The following is a 27,727-nucleotide window of genomic DNA, read 5'->3' as shown; positions in this document are numbered from 1 at the left end:
GCAGTAATCTCAAGCAAAGATCTCGAAGGGGCCTCATTTCTAAAAATGTCTACACTTTATTTTAGATTTAATTTCATAATCACTTCAACAAATAAATGGAAGTCACTTATCAATGGCACATTTATAGAAAACAAAACCATCACACCTTTGTTGGATTTGGTAACAAATGCAAACTCTGAAATCACTTCAACAAATAAATGGAAGTCACTTATCAATGGCACATTTATAGAAAACAAAACCATCACACCTTTGTTGGATTTGGTAACAAATGCAAACTCTGAAAATGAGGCCCCCAAGAGAAAGTTAGCCCTGGATGCTGGAGATTGGGCATGACACATTAACTGAGAGCCACATTCTCCTCTTCATGTAGCATGTCTTTGTCTCCTCCTGACAGACACATGCTACAGGGCTTTGCGTCCCTGATGTGTCACTCAACATAAGATGAAAATGAGATCATGAGCTTAATGGCCTGAGGTTGTAAAGAGAGAGGAGGGATGTAAGGGTGGGGATACTCATACACATACACATATCATTCACAATCAGTCATAAACCTGTCCTGCTATGACTGCAGAAGCTGATATTTTACGATAAACATCTCGCTGAAGTGTGCCGCGAATCGAGGAGGCTTGATGAAAATGACATTTGCAAGAAAAATGCAAAGTTTGGAAAATTATGAGTTTAAGACCGAACAATTTTTCTGGAATAGTTGATTGGAGTTAATAGTTTATAAATAGTCTATACATGTCAGAAAAATAAAGATAAATGTCAATTTCAGGTTCCAAAGCCCAAGGTGTTGTCTTCCAGTTGCTAATAAAAATATAAGACTTATATAGGTTTGATGGAGAATTACCATGTCCACCATCTTAGTTTAGCATGTTAGCATGCTAACATTTGCTAATTAGCACAAAACACAGAGTACAGCTGAGGCTGATATGAATACCATTAGTTTTGCTGCTAATTAATTATTCAGTTTTGTGCAATTTTAGATGGTTAGGAAATCCACGACAGCATCAACCGGCGTCCTGCCAGTACCCGCGATGTGCCGGGAGGGGCGAGGGCCCATTCATTGATGCTTGAAGCTTTAATTCATTTCTGTTGATTTTCTGTTGATTGACTGAAGAAAATAAGCTCTTAATCACTTCAGGACTACCTGTGTTAACTTGAGAGTCAACAGTGAAGTTAACTATGGTCATGTAATACAGTGAGAAAACACTGAAAACATTGAGATGTAAACAAAAAGTCCAAAGATGACAAACTGATGTGCCAATAGCTTCCAACTGGAAAATCATCATAACAACAACAACAACAGCTTCATTCAGTCAATGATTGACACTTTGGATTATGTCTGTCAATACTGAGGTCATACATGCCCAGACATGTCTCCTGAAATGAGGTCATCTCCACTATTTGAAAGGTAATCTTGCAGTCTGCAGTAACAGTAAAGGAATCAATGTGCTACACTCCAGGAGGACTATATCACTGTTTACCTATCATGGCTATAATTATATTATTCTATATAAATGAATAAAATAAATGGCAGCCTGCAGAGGTAAACTGCTGCTAATTTGTACAGTAACTTGTGTGAAAGGGGGTGGATTATCTCGGGCCAGCATGAGAGATGTGGTTATCAACCTGCTAGCTCTGGGGCATATGTGTGTGTTTGTGTTTAACTAGTGATGAACCTGCCAAGAGAAGAGTTGAACACTGTGGCCTACACCCTTCAGAATGACTGCACTTCCATGAACTGGAAAAAAAAGAACTTAGTTAAAGCCAAGTGAATTCATTCGAGAGTAGTCAAATACATGTTTAATAGCTCCATACAAGGCCAACGGGCGGTACCATAATGGACAAAACACTGAGTCAAACAATGTGTAAGCTGTTAGAAAACTGGGTACCAGCTGATAGTACTTTGCCGTGCACATTAATATTTATTTCCCCATCAGATATAGGAGTGGTACATGCAGCTCAGGCACAGTTTCATAATACTCTGTAGCATTTCATTACCTTTAATTGCCCAATAACATTTAAAGCTTGTGTCAGTGAATGGCAAAGTGAACCAGAAAGACCTCAATGAATCACTTGGCAATGGGCTTTTGTTCTTGTTGAATCTATTTGGTGCACTGAAACCTTTGGGGCAGCGATGGAGAATCGTTTGTTTCACGCCCCACTTCCAGAGGGCCTCAATGATCCAGCTGGCACACAAAAGCCCAATAACCAATTTTTTCCTCCATTTTTTATTTAACCTCACCGTCGACACAGGAGTGAATGTGCGACGTCTAATGAGCGGCAATTAACAATGTAACAAAGACGGGACAATCTCCCAGCAGAGGCGGCTTACAGTCAAGTAAATAAAGATAAGCAGTCGTAGATTGGTGATTCTTTAGCCCGATGATGGAGAGCTCATTTCATTTTTGTTTACAGAGGGGGAAACATGAGCTCAAGCACCAGCGTAATTCATCACACTCAGCTGGGTTCTGCATTTATCATCTCCGAGACCAGCTCACTTCCCATTTCCAGCGATTTGTTTTTGTTTTTGTGTGTGTGTGTGTATATATATATATATATATATATATATATATATATATATATATATATATATATATGTGCTTTGAGACCTTGAAAAAAATGTTCTGTGACTTCAGGGAGAATTTAGGGAGACAAATGTTTTTAACAGCTAGTAAAAATTGCTTTATTTTAATAATACTTGCATTACTGACTACTCCCTGCTAGTTTATTAAGGTTGTGCATGTTTTGTGTAAAGGGAGTGAGCAACAACAATAATTGGCTAACTACATTTATCAATGTATGTTAAAATACACTACAGCTGCATTTCAACTGTGCAAAGCCAGTATGACTAGAAACTGTCTGGCAGCTGGTTACAAGCACATTTGTGTCAAATTGAGGTATCTTATCTATGCCAACCATGTACTGGCAAATGCACAGTGCAGCCCTAAAGTGTTCAGCTTATCTCTTGTAGACTTAAGTAATAGTTCTGCAAATTCAATTCTAGTTTATGTCATGCTATGTGGAGCATCAGATGGATGTTTCCAGTTCAATGAGTTCTGACAGTTACAGGATATATAGTATTTGGATGGTGTTTTAGTCGTATTGCTTTGACATGTTACTTGAAATACCTCAATGCAGTACACCCTTCTTACTGGATACAACACTTAAGAGTTATATGAAAACACTGCTGGGCACCAGCCTTTATCACCCAGGGTCACAGTAAGTGGTGAGTTCCCAGTGTCCTGCCTTGTACTCAGTGCCTCTGATTGAGGATCATGTCCACAGCCTGAGCCAGATTGTCCACAGTGCCGTCAGCCATCACCGTTGAGTGCCTCTCGTCAGTGGGCCTGAGGGAGGAGAGGCAAAAGTACATGCTTGAGGACGGGAAGAAACAGGAACAAACACACAAAGGCTCGGTAAACAGCAGTTTGATGCTATCAGCCACATCAACAAAACTGAATGTACAAAGCTTGAACAGAACCAAGCAGAATTACTCTACAGGCTGTCTTGTTTAAGCTTGAGGGGAAGGTTTTGGTAATATAAAGGGTTTATGTCCTCTCAGAGTGATCATAAGAGCGTATTCATTAACAACAGTAACGTACTAAAAATGAAACGTTTAGTGATATTTTTTGCTGTGTTTTGATATCTTCGCGCTTAAGGTGGCCGTCTAGCTGCTTGCCAAAAGCCCCTGTAGGGTTACGTTTTTTGTCTCTATCACCAGCTGTCACACTGTGTTCCAGACTTTTTTTTTTTATATATCTACAGTCTACTAAAATAGACCAACTGGGGACTTGAACGAGAAAATGCTTAATCCAAAAATACCCAGTTTCTTAAAATAAAACCAAGAAAATAATTTGGAGACTTAGGCCAGCTTTCCAACCTGGGGGTGGGACCGACAGAGGAGGCAGTTGGAAGATACTGTTAATGTAAAAGGTTGTAACAGAGAGACAAACATATTTCTGCTACGCAAAATGTAGTAAAAAAAAAAAAAAAAAAAACTACAGTGATGGATGCATATAGGGCTGTTTAATCAGCTGGTAGGGGTAATGTGATCCATTTGGTGTGGCACCAGGCCCAGGCCGGCATGTAGGACCTTTCTTCTCCCCATCACATCAAAAGATGGCGACGCCTCCTTCATTCATCTGCAGGACTGCCCAGGACTCATTTAAGTGGTGCCTATAGATCCCCCCTCCGCCTCCCCGGGCTGCCTCGGCCAGGCTCTGTGTGTTGCCTCTGTTCCCAAGTCACGGGTTGGAGCTCCAGATGGGGAGGCTTTGTCTGGCCCTGGGTGTGCGGCACACACCACCATTAATCCTGCCCTCAGAGCTTGCAGAGGGACCATGGCAAATATTTGTGAGCTGCCCAAGTGTAGCGTCAGAAAGAAGAGGCCAGTGGTGGGGGGTGAGGAGAGGTGTTGAATACTGAAGCCACAGTGAATACGGGGAAGCGGTGCCATGTGTTTACGCATGTCTATCAGCCACTAGCGCTTGGGTTATGTGAGCTGGGTCGCTAATGGTCCGGGTGTTATGTCTCCTGTGCTGTATTTCTCCCACACCCTCTTTTGCCCGAGGACTGATTGAGTTCACACACGCACGTACAGACATGAACACACAAGCGAGTTAGTCACATGGCTCTTATGTTTCAAGCAGTGAAGCCAACAGCACACGTCTCTTCAACCTGATGCTCCTTTAAATCTCCCATGACCTGCGCCTTTTAGATATGCATGCATGCATGCGTGTGTGTATGTATTCATTTAGTTGCTTTCCTCCCATCACCATGAATAATGAAGGAGTAACCAGGTCAATGTGACCATGCAAAATTCAGCACAATGCAGCTAGTGTTACAGATGAGGTAATGTGCTGCTCGCTGCGTGTCCTTTAGGTCGATGCAATATCAATACACGTGATGAGATAGGTTTGGTTCCTGAGCCTGACAGACACTGCACAACCTTCACCTAAGGGGGAGGTCAGTTATTAGGTAGGAGGTGGGAAGCAGCCAAGAGTTTAGTTCAAAACAGCTGCTGCCATGCTGAGAGACCAAAAAACTTCACCAGAATGTTAGTAAGTGATCACAAGGTTTGGATTTTTTTTTGGTCAGACAAAACAAACAATTCGAAAACGCAACTTCGGATCTGGGAACCGGCAATGGACATTCTTTACTATTTCTTCACATTTTATATGCTAAATTAGAAATAGAAATTAGAAATAAATGACGATGAAAATAATCATTGGGTGAAGCCCTTACCTTTGGTTCTGTACCACAGTCACCTATCAAATCAGTCAACAAGTAATCTGAATTATTATTCCATGTGCTTAAACTGGTAATACTGTACACCCGTGATCCCCTACAACAGCTATGACAGTTGATTTAACAGTTTGGGAAATGGATATTGTGTATATGCTGCTCAGACAATATAAGATTAGAGCGGCTTAGATTGTCTTTTGGGTAGAAATATAACATGATACATGGCTCTATAAAAACATGGATACATGGCCACGCCTCCATAAAATGAAAGTGGATACAAATTACTCATACAGTGAGTGTACTAGTACAAGTGTACTAAGTCAGTTGTGTGTCAAAGAAAGAGAGAGATGAGGTATGATACATTAATAAAGGAAAATGGGGCGTGTTTAACATAAGGATATGAGACAGCTTCTTCTTCATTTCATTGTGAAGGTAGCTGACCGTGGGGTGAAAGGCATGACAACGTTCCCATCAGTTAATGCTTAACACACTAGCACATACACAGAGACACAGAGGTGCATGCAGGAGGAAGCAAAACTTCAATTTCGATTTACACTTCTCCTTTCTTAACCTCCTCACCTTTGCGGAGTATGACACAGTGCAGATAAGATATAAATGAGGGTAGAGATGAAAAGTTCAACCGAAGCCAACAGTGCATGACACAGAGCGATGCTTTGTTGCACATAGAGTAATTTTGGGGAGCCTGGCTGGATTTCAACACAGAAATGTCTTAAACTTTATAGCTTTGAATGCCTGTTGTTGACATTGTAAGTCATGCACTGGGTGTAGACAACACTGCAAACACCTCATGGAAAGTTAATTAAACTCTAAAGTAACTTAAATTGACAATTCAATGGTGATGATAAAATAGGTTTGTGAGTGTGAAGTAGCTCAAAAGTCCCAAATTGCAGGTGCATTGGTTAAAATACCCGCAAAAGTGTTTCATATGTAAAAGGAAACTGCTGAAAGTCACCAATTAATATGCAAAACAATAACAAACTGCATCAAAAAAGATGAACAGGAATAACAAGTGGAAGATAACAGGGATACGATACTGACAATTGCAAGGGGGCATGCAACTAAGACCTACGACTTAAGTTTTCATGATGTTTTTTCCTCTGCGTAGAATCCTCTACCACAAATGAATTAAAAAATGTAACACACCAAGTTTTTTGTAACGTGTGCCGTCACCAGGCTATTCAGTGAGGAATTACATTAATGAGAGCTATGACAACGCTGAGAGGAAAAGAGTTAGCCTGCCAGCAAGAGACGAGCCAGTTCACTGTGTGGAAGTATGCCTTGCCTTGCCTTGTAGAAGTATTTTTTTCATACCACACTAGTGAAGGACACCATCAGCCAAAACAGTGCCTTCTCTCACACTAAAGCAGATTATATAACCATAACCCGAAGGAGAACACAATCTGACGCTAACTATAGCCTTTATGTTCAGCCAAGCCTTGTGGGTGAGATAAGATACTAACACAAGACAAAGCTTTCTCCCCTCACCCTGAGGGTGAAGACAACGTGTGTAACTGCATGCATTTTCTGCTGCTCGGTGGCGTTGCAGGAGTCTTGGCCTTGAGGGTAAGAATGTGATCACAGCTTGACTAGCTCCGTTATAAACAAAAGGTCACGGGAGATTTTGATGGCGTATCAGAAGGAGTGGAAGAGAAAAAGAAGACGACTGCAGCCAGTTGAGATGTTCCAGCCTGGTTTTATCATTATCCACTTCAGCTTTCCTCTCTTTTGTCTTCTACCTGATTTTTACAGAACCACTACAAGACACAAGATAAGTCCCTCGAAATAATACAGCTGCAACTTCTTATGAAAAACAGCCCAACTGAACTGGGGAAACCACCATGTTGCGTGCATGTTATGGCAACAGAGGTAACAGATGCTAAGCTGGAGCCGCTACATCCTCTGCTGAGTTTGTGGCCATGCAGCAGCCGTTATCTCTTTACACTACCAAGGGCTGTATAATGTTGAGTCATGATCAGCAAACAGCTGCGGTATGGTTTCACACTTTACACAGCTTAACGGTTCTTTCCAATCAAGCAGGACACAAAGGGGTTTCCCTGTTCGCAGCATAAAGAGGCACTTTTTTCCATCCTGTAGCGCTCTGAAAATCTCCTGTGAGTACTAGTGAGAGAGCGAAAGAGAGAGACAGAAGAGACACAGAGAGAGTATCCTGGACTGTCAAAACCACCCACTGGAAAGTTTCTGTCCTTCCCAACCACAAACATATTTGGGGCTAACGAACAGGACGTAAACCATTAACCTTCGCTTTCTGTCTCTCAGAGACACTAAAAGCACTATGCTAATGTTTTTGCATCTTCTTAACTACAATACTGTATACATTATAGATCATAGTTTTAAATTGCTGCTATGTAGTATTAGATTTTCTGAATTTTTTGTACTGCCTTTCGAGGCAGCCATTCATTTCCATATATGAAAATCAAGTACCAAAGTCTTGATGCATCCTCTTGATCAGTGGTTCCCAAGCTTTTCTGTCAGATAGACCCTAGTCTCGCATATCCAGATCTTCCTCCACAGCGCTGCGGAGAAATGTCTGGCTAGTCCACACAGAACTTCGGGATAGGAGAAAAATGTGCTCTGGCTTATTGGCATTTCTTTAAACCAATCACAATCGTCTTGTGTGGCGCTAAGTGCCGGACACAATAATGGTGCCAGTGCAAAATAGCCTTGGGAAGGAACTTGTTTTGGTGGAACGTGTATGTTCAGAAGTTGTTTTAGTCGTGCAACAGAAAACTCTGATTGGACAGATAGTCTAGCTAGCTGTCTGGATTTACCCTGCAGAGATCTGAGGAGCAGTTAACCATAGTCCTCATATATCTACCGGAGTTTAGAACGCCAACACAAAGAAAGTGGAAGGTGTGGGACATCCGGCTGAAAATGAGGGACATCCAGATGATCTTCCGGCGGCACTGGAGCAACCCCCTTAATGAATCATTGTCGATATAGACTAGATGGACCATCATTTGCAACATGTTTATGTGTTACAACTGACTCAGGGCGATGGGCATCTTACTGGTTATTGTAAATTGACTAAAGCATCAGCATCATAAAATTTGTAATCCTATTTGGCTGTTTATTTTTCCTCCTTAACAAAAATATGTGGATGTATATTTTAATCATTATTTTTGTTTTGTTTAGTTGAGCTTTCCACATACCTCCAGGAAAATGCAGAAGTACACCCTGGTTGGGAATCACTGCGCTAGATGTGTATTCTTATTTTTCTGTCACAGTTCCATTATTGTTGTGGTAATTCAGTGCAGGGAAGAAAAGTCTGAAATGCAATAATACCATGTAACTATAATGTCACTTTATGAGAAAAATAAATGCAGGTTTAACATTAACTGAGATGGATTATACAACTCAAGCAAGTTTCAAGATTGCGCTGATAGATGTGCATGTAAAACATGAATAGAAACCAGTGGCTGGCTGGAAGGTATGAAAAATGCATTGAACAATCTAAAACACAATTGTTAGTTTTATATAAAGGAAACAGAGTATGTAGTAAACACAAAGCAACATTACTGGTCCTTTATAGAGTAACTGTATACTGGATCTTTTATGGAGGATATTTTTGCACTGATCTCTATAGGTTGAAAGGTGTAAGTCTGATCGAACCTTTGATCACACCCAACATCACATCTAGGTGTGGTCTGTGGTGTACACCCAACTTTGATGAATATCACAAGGTGTGAAATGAACATGTAATTACCGTGTTATTATGGAACCCACGCAACTTCTAGTCAAGACCCGCCCATCAATAGCATTCACACACTACTATAATTGGCCAGGTGTCCATGCTTACACAAGGTAATGTAACCCGATTTGTTCAGGTCCTATCCCCTGACCAAACGGCTATCCTAACCTTAACCACTCAAGGTCAATGCCTAACCCCAACCAATCGAGCGACTTCGAAGGGCGGGACTTGCCTAGAAGTTGCGTGGGATCCATAATAATGCATAATTAGCACTAGCTGGCAACGCTAGGGGTGGCGGGAAAACGATACAGCATAGTATTGTGATATTTTCCATGGCAATACTGTATTGATACATGGACGCCAAGTATCAATCTTTTATTATATAAATTGCACATGAGAATTTAACTTTTTGGTACTAGAATAATATATATATATATATATATATATATATTTTTTTTAGTCCACTCTCATTTTGCATAATAACAATTGAAATGAGATGAACAAACAGATAATAGGAACATAATTTGAATTTGTAAAAAAAAGGTAATAAATTGCAATATACCTCAGAATATCGCAATATGTTTAAAATCACAATATCGTATTATGACATAAGTATCGTGATAATATGGTATTGTGGGGCCTCTGGTGATTCCCACCGCTTGGCAACGCTAGCAAGATTATTTGCCTGGGTACAGTAATCTTTTATGCTGGAATTGATAACTAAACAAGTTGGGTTTTTTTTTAAACAAGAGTCTGCTGATTGATTTTCCTAATGTTAGAAATATTAATGGAAATCAATGGCTGGAAAGGAAGAATACCTTAAACATGTTCATTAATGAAAAGAAATGTGTGTGGAGCTTAACAGACCGCCATAGCCTGCTCCTTATCTCTGCTTGAGGCCAGCAGCTCGAGGCTACATTAGCTGCCCCGAACATAATCCGAATACAGAATTGTCGGTGGTCCAAGTTGCATTTTGGGTAGCCTGGATCGACGACGGCTCATTTACTGGATAGTTTGGGTGCCACTGCAAGTTCCGCCGGATGTCCCTCACTTTCTGCTTTCTTTGTGTTTACTTTAACATTAACCAGAACCTCTGAGCAACGTTACACGCTGAAAATGAAAAAAAGTTTTGAAGAAAATGTGGATCGTGCAACAAGGCAGGCCTGCTTTGTTTGTTTGGGGGATGATTGTAAAGATTTACAAATAATATGTTTACGGCATTTACTCTCTAACTGGGATGTTTCGGGACCTATTCGCCGGGATTTGCTATGGACCCTGACCATTTTTTCTCCTATCCAGGAGTGTCCGCTCTGGTTGCCAGACCTTCCTCTGCAGCACTGTGGAAATAGATCTGGCAATGCGAGACTTCACTTTGGGTAATGCAGGTGACAGATTTTGACATAGAAGAAGACATGGAATACAAAAGACAATATATCTAGTTCTGCTGCATTGATTTTGCTGAATTTTTTAAAGTATATATTGTGAGTCCCACAATGTTATTGATGTGCAACGCTAAATCCGTGGACTAGTTTAGTTAATTAGGAAGCGATGCAGCAGTACCGTTGTGGACGGCTAGCAGAAACAAACCTCCTTGAGCAGAAATGGATAAAGAAAAGGGCCTTTTGAATGGAAGGTTCAGTTTCATATATATATATATATATATATTCTTTTTTTTTTTTTTTTTTTTTTCCAGAGATGTTCACAAGTCATTTTTTGGAAGTTGAGTCTCAAGTCTTTTGCCACGAGTCCAAGTCAAGTCTCAAGTCTCTGGTCATCTGATCTGTCCCTAACACTGTACTGTTAAATCTTATGAATTCAAAACATGTCTGTAGCTATCATCCATACAGTACAGTATTAAAATCAGTTGTAGGATAACTTTATGGGGTCTACTTAACACATCCCTCTGGCCCTTGGACCTGGTGAAATATGAACCCAAGTCTGTCACATCATATGGATACAACTATAAAGATACAATGTGCCTATTCCCAGCATTAGCACAACACTTTGCGATGGTTAGCTTGTTACCTGTGGTGATATATGCTAAATGTAACGTCTCTTTCACTCAAAAAAAATGACTAAGTGGAAATCAAGAGAATAGTGGCAGCGCCACACCAGTTACAGAACAACATGCATCTCAGTCTCAGTCCAAACTACTCACAATGAGCAGTTTGAACTCACTGATGTAATGCCATTTATTTTCTAAGTGTTACTACGCTCAGTGAAACTGAGTCCAGCGCGAGGGAGATCCGACTCAGAGGAGGAGAGGTTAGTGAGGCCAGCATCTCCACGGCCGGTGACAGTGCGCACGGATCCACTGCGCCATGCATGGATGAAATAATAAGTAGGACTACAGCAACAGAATTATGTGCAGAATTAAGACAGTCAAGATGGCCCAGTGTTTGGTGGACCGGGTACACCCTGTTCACTAAATAGCCTACAAATCATCCACAGGATTTTTTTGCATTTTGAGATGCCTGATGAAGTTCGACGTTGTTGATCCGGCATCATTTATCTTGGTGCCACACACCTTGCACGTAGCTGTTGGCTTACTGCCACTGTTTACCAAGTAATTGAAAGCAAAACTAATGACAAAAGGCACTCCGGGAGGACTTGGTGTCGCCATGTCAATATATATATATTTTTTTATGTGAGTGCGAGCACATAAGGCATAACGCATGCGTTACGTTGCACATTATGGCAAAGGGCAGGGGACATGAGGCTTGTCATACGTTTCCCCAATGTATATGCGCCAATAAAAGAAAATAGAAATACATGAATAAATTTAGATTTAAAAAGCAATAATTGCATGAAAACATGTTGTTGACGAGTCTCGAAGCTTGAGTCTGAAGTCTTTTGGGTCGAGTCCGAGTCAAGTCTGAAGTCAGCTGTTTGTGCGACTTAAGTGCGACTCGAGTCTGAGTCTCAGACTCGAGTCCCCATCTCTGACAGACAGACAGACAGACAGACAGATAGATGCGCTGAGTCCTAGTTCTATGTTACACTCCCCACTGTTACTTGCACACTTTATTTATGGTTTGTTTTAATGTATTTTTTGTATTGCCTGTTTGACAAAATTTTTTACAAAAGTAAACTCCCTTCATTCTTTCACAGCTGTCCAGTCAGCAGTGTGCTAAATAGAGCTTCATGTGACCCAGATCTAACCAAACTCTTTTCATCAGCATGTTATTATTAGCAGTGCAGCTGATGACTTGCTGAGCCTTCGCTTGTGTGCGTGTGTGTGTGTGTGTGTCTATATCTACAGTATATCTCACTGTGTAGGAGTCCGAGACTGCTAGCGGTGAGGGACGGCTGAGTCACCTGCTTCTGGTACAGAAAATGCAAACACACATGTGCAACAACACACACACGCACGCACAAACACGCACGCACACACGCATACACACCATCCATTAGGAGAAAAAATGTCTCCATCAGAAACCAGGCAAGGGCCCAAGCCCCCCCAGCCAAGCAGTCTGTCTATTGGTAACTGCAAGAGGGATTGGATCCCCATTGAAACGACTAAGGGCCTGTGTTCATGTATTTAAGAGGCAGTGCTATGTTTCAGCCTGCCATCTGTGGGCTTTAGCTCTCCAATTCTCTCTCACTCCTGTTCTTTCTTTCTCTTTCTATCTCTTTCACAGGTGGAAAAGTACCGTTGAGAGGCTCAGTGGCCGAGGCCCGGCAAGCTCCTTTGTCTCGCCGTGGGAGTCTGGTCTCACTGTGAAAAAAAGCTCAGGTTAATTATTAATATCTCATTGACTTATAACGCACGGCAGGCTTTAGAGGAGCCTGCAGGCAGGGGAAGCTGTCACCCCGGGGTGGTGAGAGATGGTAGGCCATCCTCGGGCACCCACTGGACTCTCATTAAGCTCTTTAACCTTTTGTTTGTGCGACTACTGCCACATCCATCTCAAATCTGTACTCAGTCTGTGGTGCCCTGTTATGTTCTGATCTCACGTCTATTTCATCCAAACAGAAGGTTCAAAACTCAGCTTGAATGAATGCAAAAAACAAGATGTTTTCGATTTAGCTGGGGACGAGTCTCACTTCACCCCTTCTCTCATTTTAGCTTTGTTGTACTGTTGTGCACATATTGATCTCTGTGACATATGATCATGTGAACTAAAATGACCTCTTCTCTGTTACCTCATGGGTTTGAAAGGTGTTGTAGTTTGCTCCATTGCAAATGCAAGCAGCTTTGATAAACCTGGGTCCACAGGAGTGACAATGGATTTCAATATTGACCCAGGTATTAAAGCTTTGCCTTTGCTATCACAAGCAGCTGTTTATTTTTGCACACAATCATGTTTAACGCTGTTTGCAATGAAAGTTAAAGGCTAACCATGCTAGCGACAAATAAATATGGCTGTGTATATAGCAGTGCTTTGGCTAAATTTAGCTTGCCATATTCTGGGGTAGATATAAGTGTTTGGATGTATAGTGAGCATATAGATGGACTGTGGATTATGCTGCAGTAGTGGCTTGATACGTTTCTATTGACATCTGTATGCTAGGTATATTTCAAATCAATGTCAAATACTCTTATTTTTGCCTAAATATTGTAAAATAAACACTTTCCATCACTATTAGCTCTTCTGTGCATATTTGCATGCAACTATATACGTTAATGTTCTTGCAAACAATAAACTTAAGTGCTAAACATGCTAGCGACAAACCAAGTGGCTAAATATGGCTGTATATGAAAGCCGTTCTTCAGCTAAATATAACTGTGTTTAGCCATATTTGGCTAGATGTGACAAGATATGTCTGTGTTTATCTATATTTGACTAAACACAGTAGAGAAGTAGATTATTCTGCAGTGGTGATTTGAGAAGTTTATATGGACATTTTGGACTCTTTTGCCATGAGTCTTAGTCATTCATCATTGAAATCCATTGCAACTGTTGTGAATCCAAGTTGATGACAGATGCCGTCCTCTCTGAGCAAGAGCAAGCAAGCCTACAGGCAGTGAAGGTCTCAAAACTCGTGTTTCCACTGGAATATTCTATTAAAAGCATAGAAATGTGAATGTAAATGTTCAGAACAGAGAAATAAAGGCAAAAAAGACAAAGCAGTGTTGGATCTCAAGTGAAGAACAGAGTGCTGGCTGAATGAGGAAGTCCTTCCCAGAATTGATTGCGTTTACATTCCTCACAAAGTTGCCGATTCCGATCCATGGGAATGGGATGAAAACATAGCTTAGACTCAAAGTTAATAGACTGTATGAAATTATGTTAAATGCTGCCATTAAACACAAAACTGATGCAATCCAGCCTAAATGTTTAAAGTAAAGAGAATTTAAGAAAACTTTCTTAAATATGCATATGCACTTAAGTTTATTCATTGTGAAAAGTGGAATTGCTGAAGCAGTGCAAAGAATTGATGAGGTGGGAGCATGCAGCTAGGAAAGAGATCCAACAAAACGCAGCTTTCATGTGTTATCTGTTAAAAAGGAGGGACATCCAGCAGTGAAAATGGAAACCTTATGCAACATGTATTTTCCTATTTCACCATGTAAACATCCTGACAATGGCCCTGCTGCTGACTGAGTAAGGAGATGCAGGAAACAGTGAGAAGCTGGTCAGTGATTAGTGGAAAGGACTGAAATGAGTTCATGGATTCATATACATAGATGAGCATGTATACTGTTTATATAGCCTCTGTTGCTCTGGGCCTACAGTGTTTTACCTTGGAAACAGCAACAACAAACCTAAACACTGTTGACACTGTTTGCCACAGAACAAACGAAACCCATCAGGTCACCGTGCTCTTGATTTCGGTTCCTCTTATGATCCGGGGGGACCTGGAAACAAAAGAGGGTCCCTGCGGATTCTGCTTCAGTTCAAAGGCCATATTCTGCACATAGTATGATTCACTGGATTAGAGTAAAGGGTCTCTGTGGTGGCACAGAGGCAAACTGACCTCAATGGCACATTCCGAAATGCTATAGCTGTCAAGTTGACAAGCTTTTAAGCTCACAACCCACACCCTCAGCAGAGAAGAGTGAAATGAGATAACTTCACTTCCTTCCCACACAGACAAAACTAATGTGCTAAAAGCAGTTGACAGGACTGGGTCTGGGACTGTGCTGTTGTACTAGACGCTATAAAAATGCTTGCACACTCGTCTCCAGAGAAAAACAGTTCACAAAAGGTCAAGACAGAGCAAAATTACAGAGAAAGTGCAACTCAAGCATACCTTGCTCAGACATGATCGCACATGAAATCCAGTTCTACAATAGTGATACATACAAACAAGGCCTTGAAATATGGTTAAGTCACAAACGTTACAGACGATCACTCCCTGTCCGATGGGCACACACTTGAAACCACGTACATTATCATAGCCATTGAGGCTATAGGACACCAGTGGATGAAAGATAAGCTGAAATACAGTATGTACCTGAGAGCCATCCCAGGGGCAGCGCTCAGTTTATAAAAGGAGATTAAGCTGCAACCACAGCCATGCACAGTCCCCCTGCCAAGGTTCAGTGTCACAGATCTGCAAAGGACAAAGCCCATCCATAAACCTAACACTGCTGGGCTGCTTTCAGTCTAATGTTTGTTCAATTCACAGGATAGGAGATCTAATAGGCAGTTTATGTCAGAGGGGGAGAGCATCACCTTTCTGTCGACACACATAGTGAAGTGAAATGTTCACACTTTTCCATGAACACTGTCAACTGTCAATCTTTCCACCTGTATATTTATTCAGGGTGGAGAATTGTTAACTCTCTTTTGCATTAAGCGCCCTGTGTAAACAGAACAATACAAACACGTATTCCATGTTTCAACTAGTGTTAGCTTTCTTATCTTGTTTGCAATAACACTAAAACAAACAAAGCAGAAACTGGAATAGAAGATAAAAACAGACCTTGTACCAGCAACTTAAAAAAAAAAACATTTTTAATGCATGTATTAAAAGATTTAAATGCAGCATATCTGCAATATATTCCAGGTTTTAACATTAAAAACCTCCAGAACAAGCTCATGTTCAGATCTTGTGTAGTAGTTTGATTTTTAGACGTTATGTTAAAGCAACAATCTTGCTAGAATGACATTCAAATTATTGAATGCAAATTATTGACGTACAAGTTACAGCTTGTGGCCACTTGAGATGTGAGAATACAATTAAACCTTAAAATATTGTGATTGCGATTCAAGATTTACTAAACAAATCCTGACCACTATATTACTGTATATTAAGCTGATAGCAAAGATCTTTCCAGTGTGAGAGCTGTAACTCGCTCTTATAATCTGTTTGCTCAGGCTGATGGGTCATTTGCTTTCCTAATGAGCAGACCTTCCTTCTATTCGCTGCACTGATAATGGCTTTATTTGCAAGACTTCATTACGGGGACCAGTGGAAATCTGCATGGGATATCCCCACTAATAACAGGCTGTGTGCCACTCACCCAGTCAGCTCAGTCTGGGCTGCTGGGAGGGGGGACTTGGCCCATGCTGGACACTGGTGACTAATTAATCTGGACCCGACCTGAACTAGATTGATAGAGACAATTTTACAGTTTTATTGCTGCCAGGAAGTCTGCATTATGGCATCAAACCACATCCTTTTGACTATCATTTCACAAACGTCTCAGACCTGCTGGTTCTGAATACTATGATTACAGGAGTAGCAGTTACAGTGATAGCTATCACTATTTGCATACCGACCATCTGGTGAGAACTGTGTGTTCTAACTGATGTTACTGTGCACAATACTGCATGTGTGCATATGTGCGTGTTTTTGCATTAGTACAACAGCTTCATTGATAAGATGTGTGCTAACCACTGTACTGTAGTTAATGTTACAGAGTGCACCCACAGCAGTCATAACACACCTTTCATCAGTCTAGGTTTGCTGTCTGACGCTTTAAGCTGAATGCTAACACGATCATGCTTACATTTGCCTAATATTCCCATTGTATCGTCCCAACAACCAGAAGTCCAGCCAGCCTCCTAGTTGTAAGTTTGAGTCAGAGATATCAGGAATTTTCTGACAGCCAAAACATCTCCCCATTAGCGAAATGAAGGGTCAACATACCATGAGCAAAATGGCTGCAAGTATAACCATTACTGGCAATAACATTTGAAGAAAATCCAAAATGAACACTAATTTAGCAATCTATTTAGCTAATTAATAAAAGAGCTATTGTTTGTTTATCTTTGGTTTCACTTGTTAACGAGCACTAACATAATATCAAATAGCTAATTTCGGTTTTTCCTCCATTCATCTGGTGTGACTACAGGGATAGCAATGGTGGGTCCAACTCTAGCTCAAACAGCGACCGATGGCCCTTCGCTGCGTGTCACCCCCTCTCTCCATCTCCCCACTTTCATATCTACCTGTACTATCTAATAAAATAGCCCATAAAATGATCTTTAAAAAAAAAAAAAAACAAAAAAAAAAAAGGATAGCAACTTATTTTGCAATGATGCACGAAAGCTCCCGAGTGGGAATAACACGGCAACAACGTGGCATGAATGCAGCATTAAACTAACCCTGGCAAGTTGCTTTGTTCTCTAACATTCTAATGTTACTTATAGCACACAAAAGAAATACTGAAGGAAAACTAATCTGCATGGTAATCACAGGGCGAACCCCCCCCCCACAATGCCTGCTTCCTGTTGTGTCCTTCAGTGACTGTCGCAGACAGAAAGGGCACGCACCAGGGTGCGGTTTTGGTACCATCGGGGACTAGTTCTCTTTGGAGATGTTCAATCTGGCTCGGCCTGCTTGGAAAACAGTTTCCCAACACTCACATTAGCAGTCGAACCGTTGGCCACAGGGAGAGGTTTACTATGTAAACCTTTTTGAAGATGGTTGCTGCTGTGTGAAAATGTTTGCTGTGCACTCTCTGCCAGATTCCAATGGGAATCCAGTGACGGCTTCCTCTAACTCATTGGCCCTCATTCAAAATACCTATTAATACTATGTTAGTATCTGACACACACTACACTATTTTCTCTGCGGCAGAATTACAAATGTCAATACTGAGGGTGTGTGAAATCAAAAGCCTGAAATTGAACTTCTTTGATTATGACAGATACATGGAGAAACAGACAGCGTGCCTAGGCCTACAGGTTCAGAAACTAATTGCATCAGCTAGCAGTACCAATTAAACTGGTTTACAAATAGTGCATGAAGGAAACAGCATGATGTGAACCTGCTTTTATGAAGCTTCAAAGCACTTAAAGATAAGAGAACAGAAACAAGAACACAGGACCAGTCGAGGCCACAGACCGCAGGAGATGACTATTTAAAAGTGTGAGCCACAGGACAGAGAAAAGGACAGCATCCTCATAAGCTGACTGCTCTTCCAGTGTCATAACAGTTTGACCATTAAGATGGAGAAGTACAGCTGCTGTTAGCTGTGCTAGGCAACATATTCGACATATGCTATGATATGCACGGTTGTGCTTACAAAAATAATCTTTTAAAAAAAAAAGGATACCAATAGACGTACTGTATTTTGCAATGATGTGCGAAAGCTCCCAAGTGGGAATTACACGGCAACAACATGGCATGAATGCAGCATTAAACTAACCCTGGCAATTTGGCTTGTTCTCTACCAAACATGCTAATGTTAGCTTGTGAAAGTGCTCAAAATGATCAACAATATAAATGAGGAAACATCTGTTAGAAGATTAGGCAAACAAGACTAAAAACCTGACCAAGCATTTGGTACCGATTTTCAATATGTGACGGTTTTAGACACCCCTGTGGTATGGACAGAACTCTGTATTTAGGTACCGACATTTGATTTGCAGCTTAAATGTTTTGACTACCATTCAACATATAACTACAGAGCTGAAAGGCTGAGCAGTAAGTGGACTATCAACAGTGTTGGCGGATTGTTCCTATGCAGTTGATCAACTTCAGCAGTCAGATCTCCATACTCCCAATTTCCAACCACTTTTTGGTGAAGGCCCCTCTTTGTAAACCTGTTCTACATTAAAGAGCAATGGGTTCTCTGGCTCCCCTGAGGGAAGTGCACTGACTTTCTCTCATTATTTAAGAACAAGGGAAAGTTGATTGCAAGCAGAACACTCCCCATTTTTTTTTACAATTACCCCTATATTACGCCTATAGTCTCAGAGACAGAGATTGCTGGTGGGCACTGTAATATCACTTTCACGCTTTGCCCCCCTGCTCTTGAATTTAATCTGCAGGAGCCATCACAAAAACATAAGCACATGCATGTACTGTGCATGACAGGAAAAATTACAGTGAGCAGTTACATGTGTAACCCTAGGATAACATGCATTAATTTACTTAAACCTGGCATCCTTAAATATTATACATTTTTCCCTTTTTCAAAACAGAATTAAGACAGATTTCACAAAGGTGAACGCATATTATGTACCATCTGACCTGACCAAGTATCTCAGATCATCTATTTTAATAAGAGGTGAGAAAGCAGATAGTGAAAACATACAAAGAAGTTTCAGATCTAAATTAGGGTTAAAGAATGTATGCAGTCCTTGCTGAGTCAAATTTTTTTGAGTCAATGTATGCAGTCCTTGCTGAGTAACGCTATATCCAGTCAAAAGCTGATATGATTAGATTTGTCTGTGATTTGTATCTTTTTCCCTTCCTGTCTTGTCACCAAGCCCGGGGTATTTGAAGCATTCTTTTTTTCCCCCAAGCCTGGTGGGAACTGGAGGCCTGCGCAGCATCTGGTTGACTTGGAAACAGCTGTGTTTTCACAGATCTGACTGAGGGTTTATAGCTGCTCCCAGCAAGCCTGGGTTCACTGGGCCTGTTTGGCTAAATAACGTTAAATCTCACGTCTGCTCCTCACTCACAGTCCCATGGAAAGAGTGTTACTGTCACTGTTTCTCTTCTTGTTCTCAGGAAATGTACACAGTATAGTCTAATAAGTCTGGTGAATGATCTGGGATATTATGATGTGTCTATGTTAAATGAGTAAATTACAGCTCACTTTAGAGCCATACAATCTAAATTAATGCATACATTTTAGTTCCTGTTACTGGCTGTGTTTCAGAGGCAAAATACAAGTGTTCTGTTAATACTGACACACAAACTGACCAAAAATAAGAGACTAATAAATGGACAAAGTGATGATATAACTTCAACAGCTTGAATCCAGTCCTGAAAATTAAACGTAGGGCTTTACATTTTACTGTACTGTTTTGAAATCATTATTTAGCCACTTATCTAATCACTTTATGTTTGCCTGTGTATGCACGTGTTTCGCCACATAAACTCCATTCACCAATCAGTCCATAAATCTCGACCGCCACAGCTGAAACACAACATGTCGTGTAACGCAACACAGATTCCACATATGTTCCTCAGCGGGAAACAGACCCTTTATTTCAACCAGTTGCTCTCTCATCCAAAAAAAAAAAAAAAACGACAAAAGAAACCACTGGATGAGCAGTGATATAATTGAATCGGCTTTATCCTGTGTTTAGTTGAGTATATCAGACATTGTTCAGAGTGTCAGCACACTGGAGCTGAACTGAGCTGCTGGTAGAAGATTGTGAAGTCACATAAACCACATGGATTCTGCCCAGAAAAAGTTCTGTCTCCTACAGTTTACATAAACACTGCCTACTGTTGGCTGCTGAACTCCCATACAGACACAGATATGTAGGTTACACACACGCATGCACATACATGCCAGCAACATACACAAAATACATTAAAGGGGAAACACACTCACATAATGCCGACATACACACACACAAAAATAACTCAGACAGACAGCACAGACAGAGGACAGGTTTTACAGTGAGTGACTGTGCTCTTAGTACAGGATTAGAGCTGACTGATGCTCAAGCTGATTACTCAGCGTTCTTGCATGTCAGTTTACAGCAGTGGAGCAGGTCATCAATGCAAAGCATGGTGCTCCTTTGACTAATCGGTGATTTGTAGCCAAACAAAATGGTAACACTATCATGGGAGAGCAGGGGTGCATTTATTTTGTTCTGTTCGGTTCTTTTAAGAACTGGTCTGCTCCATGACATTATCAGACTCGCTCTGCTGACTGGCATTTGCTTCATGTTCCACGAGCTCGGTCTGATCTTGGAAAAACTAGTTTTAGTGCATTCGACTCCTGGAACAAATTACAGCACTTTCTTAAAATCAACTCAATTGTGCCGTTCGGACAATTTAGAAATCTGGTTTTAAACCTGCAAACTTCTACTTGTAACGGCTTTACATAATTGTATTTTCTTTTGCATCCCTATTATCCTAATGTAGTTATCAAATAATTTTCCTATTCTGAATGTTTTATTGTCTTTCTATATTTCTTATGATTGTACTTTCTGTGTTGTTCTGTATTTGTCTTTGTAATCTGACTCTATGACATTGAAAAGGAGGGTCGGCCCTCAATGATTTCTCGAGGATAAATGAAGGTTGAATGAAATGATGTAGGCTACTGTTGTTAAGTACAATTGTGAGGTACGTACACAAAAACTTCCCCTTAAGACAACTTTATACTTGTACTCCACTACTAGAGGGAAATATTGCACTTCGGATTCCACTACATGCATTTCATAGCTAAAGTTAATGGGGGATTTTACATATTACATATATGATTAAGTCAGATAATATGATGCAATGCAGTATATTATTATACCTAAAATTACACAGAAATACAGTGTAGCAGTGAATAGCAGAAGAGTAGTTTAAGTACATTTAGACTTGGACTTGTCAGACATTTAGTTGTAGTATTTAAGAATATTTTCATATTGTCATATTGATACTTTTACTTAATTAAAGGATCTGAATACTTGTTCCACTACTGCTTCACGGTAATTGGGAAAAAAAAAAAATAAAGCTATGAAAAAAAGTTTCTTAGGACCAGCACTGCAAGTGTAAAATATAAATGTTCAGGCTTCCCCTCGTTTTCCATAAATATTTCTTAAGTACACTTACAAAACCTACAGCTAAGGTAGTATTACATACAGAAGAAAAACATTAAAAACACCAGTTAGTGCATGACTTTGAACATACATTATAATCAGTGTTGGGTGTAACGCGTTACAAAGTAACAAAGTAACGCCTTACAGTAACGTAACTACTTTTTCGGGTAAAAAGTAGTGTAACACGCTACTACTGAAAATTTGGTAACGAAACGTAGTTCCTTTTTCAATTCGGCGCAACGTTACTTTTCCCAGGGACAGATTTGACAGCGACACTGCCTTCTCAGCTGCGTGCTCACAAGCTCCACACGGGATGTGACAGAGGCTGGTAGCAGAGCCAAAGCTAACTTTTGAAAGCGTTTTAAGCTTCGTAGCTTTTTGCTAGACGGCACTCTGAGCCAGACATACAAATCCTTGCGTGTCCGTGCAACTGACACGCAAGGATTTCCAGAAATGAGGCTGCATGTGTCTACGACTATCGTGGCTGCATGACCGGTACAAGTCGATACAGACATTACATACACTAACACCGTGTAACGCCGATGACCTGCCGATGTGCATTCAACCCTTATGTATACCCTCCATAATGAATCAGCCGTCACTCTGTGAGTAGAGAATCCAGTCTGCAGTGTAGTTCAGACACTTCACTGATAAACCAGAGATGGGATTTATGGTCAAAGATAGTTTTTGTATAATTAACTTCAGTCTCTGCCAGAGACGCCTGCTTTTAAAAGTAACGAGTAAAGTAAAAAGTTACTTTCCATAGGGGGTAACTAAGTAAAGTAACAGATTACTTTTTTAAGAAATAACGAGTAACGAGAAAACACTACTTTTTAAAAGTAACTTCCCCAACACTGATTATAATGTACATTATATATGTGATGTAATGTGTAGTTCCATAACTCCTACTCCCAGTCACTTTTCTCTTTTCGTCAAGCCATTATGTACCACATATAGCTTCTAAAATAATCAACCATATGTTTCTGTAATTACACCATAAGAAAGGCGCCACAGTAATCTCCAGATTTAGGATCATAAATCCTTCGGCGACTATGACCTTGCAGGCGAGTCACATTCAACATGTGGAGAGAATAAAGCTATTTTTGGGGGATTCTCAATCAAATAAACAAATCTGGAGGACTGGAGAGTGAGGTGGTTGTTATGGAGGAAACTGTGATTCACAACGGTATGAAGGTGCCCTCTTCTGGCAAACATTTGAATAGATTTTTATTCTGATTTACCATATGGTCAGACTAGTTTCAAAATATATAGAAAATGTGGAAAAGTTTTTAAGATGCATTTCTTCTGTTACTTGGATACTTCTCTTTAAAAAAGCTAAACCTTTTCTAAAAACATAACCATTTAAAATATGGCTATGCAGTATGATTTATGTGTTTTTTATGTTACCTAGTAAGAAAGTAATTTTATTTTTTATCTCCAGGCATAAAAGCACAGATTAAGCCAGTGAACAAGCCAGTATGGAGCGGATATCTCACTCAAGGATACTTCAGCAGGGCACACACTGACATGGATAGTTTGACTAACCAATAGAGGCACCTGTTGCCCAGCGGTGGCCAATAAGATGTCATCTTTAAGTGTGCTAGAATGTGTCGAGGAAACCATAATTCACTATCAAGAGCTTTTGTGTTTTCAGGACATCCCTAGTCTGGATCAAAGAAAGTACATTTCCAGTTTAATTGCCTGACATCCGTCGCATGCGGATGTCCGTCTGCTTCTGCTCTCTGCGTGTTGCTGTTCTCAAACTCCCTTTGCTTCGGGAAACAACAACAAACTTCGAGCTAGCAAGCTACATGCTAAAAAATGGCAAGTTTTGAAGACAATTTGGACCGTGCAATAAGGCAGGCCTGCTTGGTTCTTGCAGGGAATTGTTTTGTAAAGATAAACAAAGAATACAAAGACACAAAGAATATGTTTACAGAATTTACCATCCAACATGGACGTTTTGGGACCGATAAGCGGGGATTGCTATGGACAAAGTACACACAGCGATACACTGGTAGGAGCAAATGATGTTTAACCATGTATCCAACTGTTATTATTTTTTTTCTCCTATGCTAGAATGTATGGGTGGTGTAGCCAGACCTATCTCCACAGCGTAGGTGGTCTGGCAATGCCAGACTAGGACATCACTGACCTGTATTTCCCAGTCCTGACTTGTACACCTTTCATTCCACAGTGTTGGGCCCCACCCACATCATTCACCAGATCATCCCCAATCATGAGTGCCTGCAAGAGAGGAGGGAGATGGAAAAAGGAGGACATTAGAAATTAGCTCAGGACTTTTTTCCCCGTTGCTCTTTCGTTGCGGGTGGAGTTACAAAAATGTAAAATAAGAACGGACTTATCTGCCTATTTGCAGTCTAATACCATGGCAACATCACTTGTAAATGTGTTATTATATGCTAACGGATGCATAGGACATAAACCCTTGATTGCTAAAGGGGTTGAGGTTTAAAACATTTGGATATATATCTTCATTTCGCCAAGAGTACCTGTACACATCTCCTCATTTTGTTCCTGCTTCCTACCTAATCATCAGCACTTGGCAGATCCATTTCAGCCTCCCCTCCGGTTTCCTCATGTTTCTTTTTTAAACGTCATAGCTATCCTCTTCGCTGACCAGGTGTGTGTTGTTATACAAGCATGAGTTTGCACCATTGCCTATTAGAGTGAAAAATGTGATTTCTGAAATAAACTGTAAAAGATTGACTCCTCTAATTGAAGTCCAGCAGGTTGTTCTCCGATAGGAATACAACTTCTGTTTAGAGAAGGTATTCTCAAGAGTTTGGTAATTCCTTCTGAAAGGAATAATTATAGTCCGTTTCATTTTTGAAAGCCTGTGTGAGTAACAGAAGGCGGGGAAAAGAGCAGCAGATGTAGCTATGGATATATCCATGCCTAAGTGAAAGACAAGAAATCCCAAGAAAAGAGCGAGGCTTAGGCTGAGATAAACCCAGCTTTATCAGTGTGCCAAAAGCCAGGTCCAAAAATAAATAAGCTTAGAGAGACTGCAGCACATTCTTTATACTTGGGATACACTGCGATGAGCAGATACCAGGGACAGACAATAAACACATGTTCAGACACCTGTTGATTAAAAAAAAAAGAGTGACAATGCAAGAGTGTACAACTGAACATCTTCATCTAAATGCACGATTGCACAGATGCTCGCTGGTGCATATTTGCCTCAGAGGGGACCACTGCGACATCCAAGTATGGCGACATAAAGTGCATGTCATCTATTAAAACTGGCCGTCCCAATCACTACTCCCTCAATAAGCGGAATTCTGAGTCCCCTGCCTTATTTCCCAGTCCAGTCAAAGGACAAAACAGAGTAAAAGCATAGAATAATCCCTTCAGCAAAGCTAAACATTTAACGGTTTAACCTAGATAAAAGCATTGAAGTAAGAGCCTGCATTATTATAGTACCCTCTGTTGTTACGTACCTCATGCGGTTGAAGCCCCATGTCATTGAGAACACTCTGGAAGAATGTTGGGGATGGCTTTCCAACTACTTCAGCCTTTAAATCACAGGCATACTGGGGAGAACAAAAAGTTAACAATAATCAGTCATTGTTCACATGTATAGAATTGCTGTTCTTAATAAATGTATCAATGCAAATGATTAACCTACTGTACCTCCAGAGCCTTCATGTACACCCCGACATCCAGTTTCAAACCATCTGTCTCCTTGTAGTACCTCCTATGAAGAGAGCAAAACCTCACAAATATTTTGTTTGACATTTTATTACTTTATATTGTGCTTATTTCTTTAATAAAGCAATATAGTGATGACTACAGAGTGTTACCCTTGGCCCAGAGAGAACAGCATTGGATTATCCAGGCCTATAAGGACACTGAATGCCTTATTTAGGTTCTGGTAGGAAAATTGTTCAGCTGCGTCTCCAATCACCACACAGTTTGGGTTGGTCTTGTCAACACTGTCAAACTCAGGGAGAAGTCCTGCAGAAAAGTAAACATTAATACTTGTTTGGGTTGGGTCATTTAAAGGATAAGTCTGGTGATATTTATATGTTTTTTAAGATTATTTTTTGGGGCATGTTTAGGCCTTTATTTGACAGGACAGCTGAAGACATGAAAGAGGAGAGAGAGGGGGGAATGACATGCAGCAAAGGGCCGCAGGTCGGAGTCAAACCCGGGCCCGCTGCGTCGAGGAGTGAACCTCTATATATGGGCGCCCGCTCTACCAACTGAGCTATCTGGGCGCCCATATTTATATGTTTTATACTGTCAACAAATCCCATGAGAAGACCAAAACCAGCAAGTATAAATCTGTATAGCCAAAATCTGATGTAGTTTATCCTTCTGTGCCATAGATCTCGATTGTTGTCCAAAAACTATTAACACATCAATAAGCCACCACAATGCTGTTTTATTACAGTTAACATGGAAACTGTAGTTAATTGAGTCTATCACACATATACACTCCTGCTGCTGGAAATACTTATTGGTGCACCAAATTTACTTTAATTATGGTGCTGTTTAAAAGAAAGGATTTAGATTTAATTAAACGATATATTTGTAAGTCGTTTTTCCAAGATTTATGTCTTCAGTAAGAACCAATGGGCGTGGTTGGGAAAGTTGTTAGTATTAAGAGAGAAACTAATGCATTGGGTTTTTTGTCTTTTCATAAGATTTGTGAACAATAACAAAAGCCTTATCCTTTAAAACCACTTCTAAGGAATTGTTTATGTTAAAACAATGTGTTTACAGTTCTACTGTGTCACACATTGTGCATGCTACATTTGAACAAAGTGTTTGCTTATTGGATTCTTGACAATACAAAATGTAGGCTTTACAGCCATTTACTGTATATGCATTCCTGGAACACGCTCATCTAACAAGTGCCCCAAAAACTCTGGTTTAAGTGGACAAAATGTCATGCAAATTAATGTTTTTAGATGTACTATGTATAAGGTCAGACACTGAGAATAAATGTAATACGTCATTACCATCATACACCAGCAGGTGAGGCCGTAAAGCCCTCTCCTTCAGGACAGCTACAGCTGCAGGAGCAGGAGAGAAGACCTCAGACACGGAGATGTCAAAGCCCAGTCTTTGGAGCTTGGCTACAAACTTCTCTCTGGTGGCCTGGGTCTCATTGGTGCAGAAGCGCAGCTGCAGGTCAGATGCCTTTAGCCTTTAAAAGGGATGAGGGTTAGCTTGGCATATAGCTTGTTGCAACAGTGACACTAAGATTGAGACAGCTCTCACGGTTGTTTAAATATGCAGCATTGGTTTAATCATACACAGAGCCTTTGTTAGTCTTGCAAGGAACTGCTAGTACGTTAGCAGCACAGTGAACCTTGTGCATGTGCTTTGCTCCATATAACGTTAGGTATGCTGAACATAGTTCAACTCCAAGTAACGTTAGCTAAAATCTCTGACAATAACTAAAACAACTCGTTACATATTCACTCACTTTTTCACAGCTTCAACTGAACCAGGAATGGCAACCCCGTCGCCCTCCCCGCTCTCATATAAAACACCACACATGTCCAATATGACACCTTTCAAACTCTTCGAACAGCCTGGCCAGCCCGTGTCAGCCATGGCGAAATGGTAGCCTCCAAGCGCATGCGCGCAAAGCTCTTAATACGTCCATGGATTCAACTCATATCGTACATATTAATTTAAACGTATTTGTAATACCAGAGCGAGCATTTTTGAAAATGCGTAAAGTCAGAGTGAGTCACTGAAATGATGCAGTGTTAATGAGCTCGCTTTTATAAATACTAGCGATGGCATCAACTGACAGAACAGTGTGTCCGACACCTTGTCGCAGTTTCAAGTCGTGATGATTGTGATC

At 40.6% G+C, this 27,727-nt stretch overlaps 1 protein-coding gene across 3 annotated transcripts; it reads right to left on the bottom strand.

Annotated features, from left to right (window-relative positions):
• Window positions 1–2,662: 2,662 nt before the first annotated feature.
• LOC116061454 (phospholysine phosphohistidine inorganic pyrophosphate phosphatase) lies at window positions 2,663–27,662 on the bottom strand. Of its 3 annotated transcripts, XR_004896431.1 has the most exons (8): window positions 27,341–27,662; window positions 26,871–27,058; window positions 25,707–25,860; window positions 25,537–25,600; window positions 25,344–25,436; window positions 24,426–24,558; window positions 24,032–24,123; window positions 3,272–3,353 (listed from the first exon to the last, which is right to left on the bottom strand). XR_004896431.1 is itself a non-coding variant. In XM_031315671.2 (7 exons), exons 1-7 carry the CDS (start codon window positions 27,469–27,471, stop codon window positions 3,260–3,262), a joined length of 816 nt encoding a protein of 271 aa, XP_031171531.1. In that variant the 5' UTR covers window positions 27,472–27,550; the 3' UTR covers window positions 2,663–3,259. The 3 variants fall into 3 exon arrangements, 2 of the variants coding, with proteins under 2 accessions (XP_031171531.1, XP_035853825.1); XM_031315671.2 differs by lacking the exon at window positions 24,426–24,558 and having other exon boundaries at window positions 2,663–3,353; window positions 27,341–27,550; XM_035997932.1 differs by lacking the exon at window positions 24,426–24,558 and having other exon boundaries at window positions 2,663–3,353; window positions 27,329–27,482.
• Between the last annotated feature and the right edge of the window lie 65 nt (window positions 27,663–27,727).

Source organism: Sander lucioperca, chromosome 22, assembly GCF_008315115.2.
Source record: "Sander lucioperca isolate FBNREF2018 chromosome 22, SLUC_FBN_1.2, whole genome shotgun sequence".
NCBI classification, from domain to species: domain Eukaryota; kingdom Metazoa; phylum Chordata; class Actinopteri; order Perciformes; family Percidae; genus Sander; species Sander lucioperca.
Note: the sequence above shows the minus strand (reverse complement) of the source record. Positions and strands in the feature narration are given on the sequence as shown.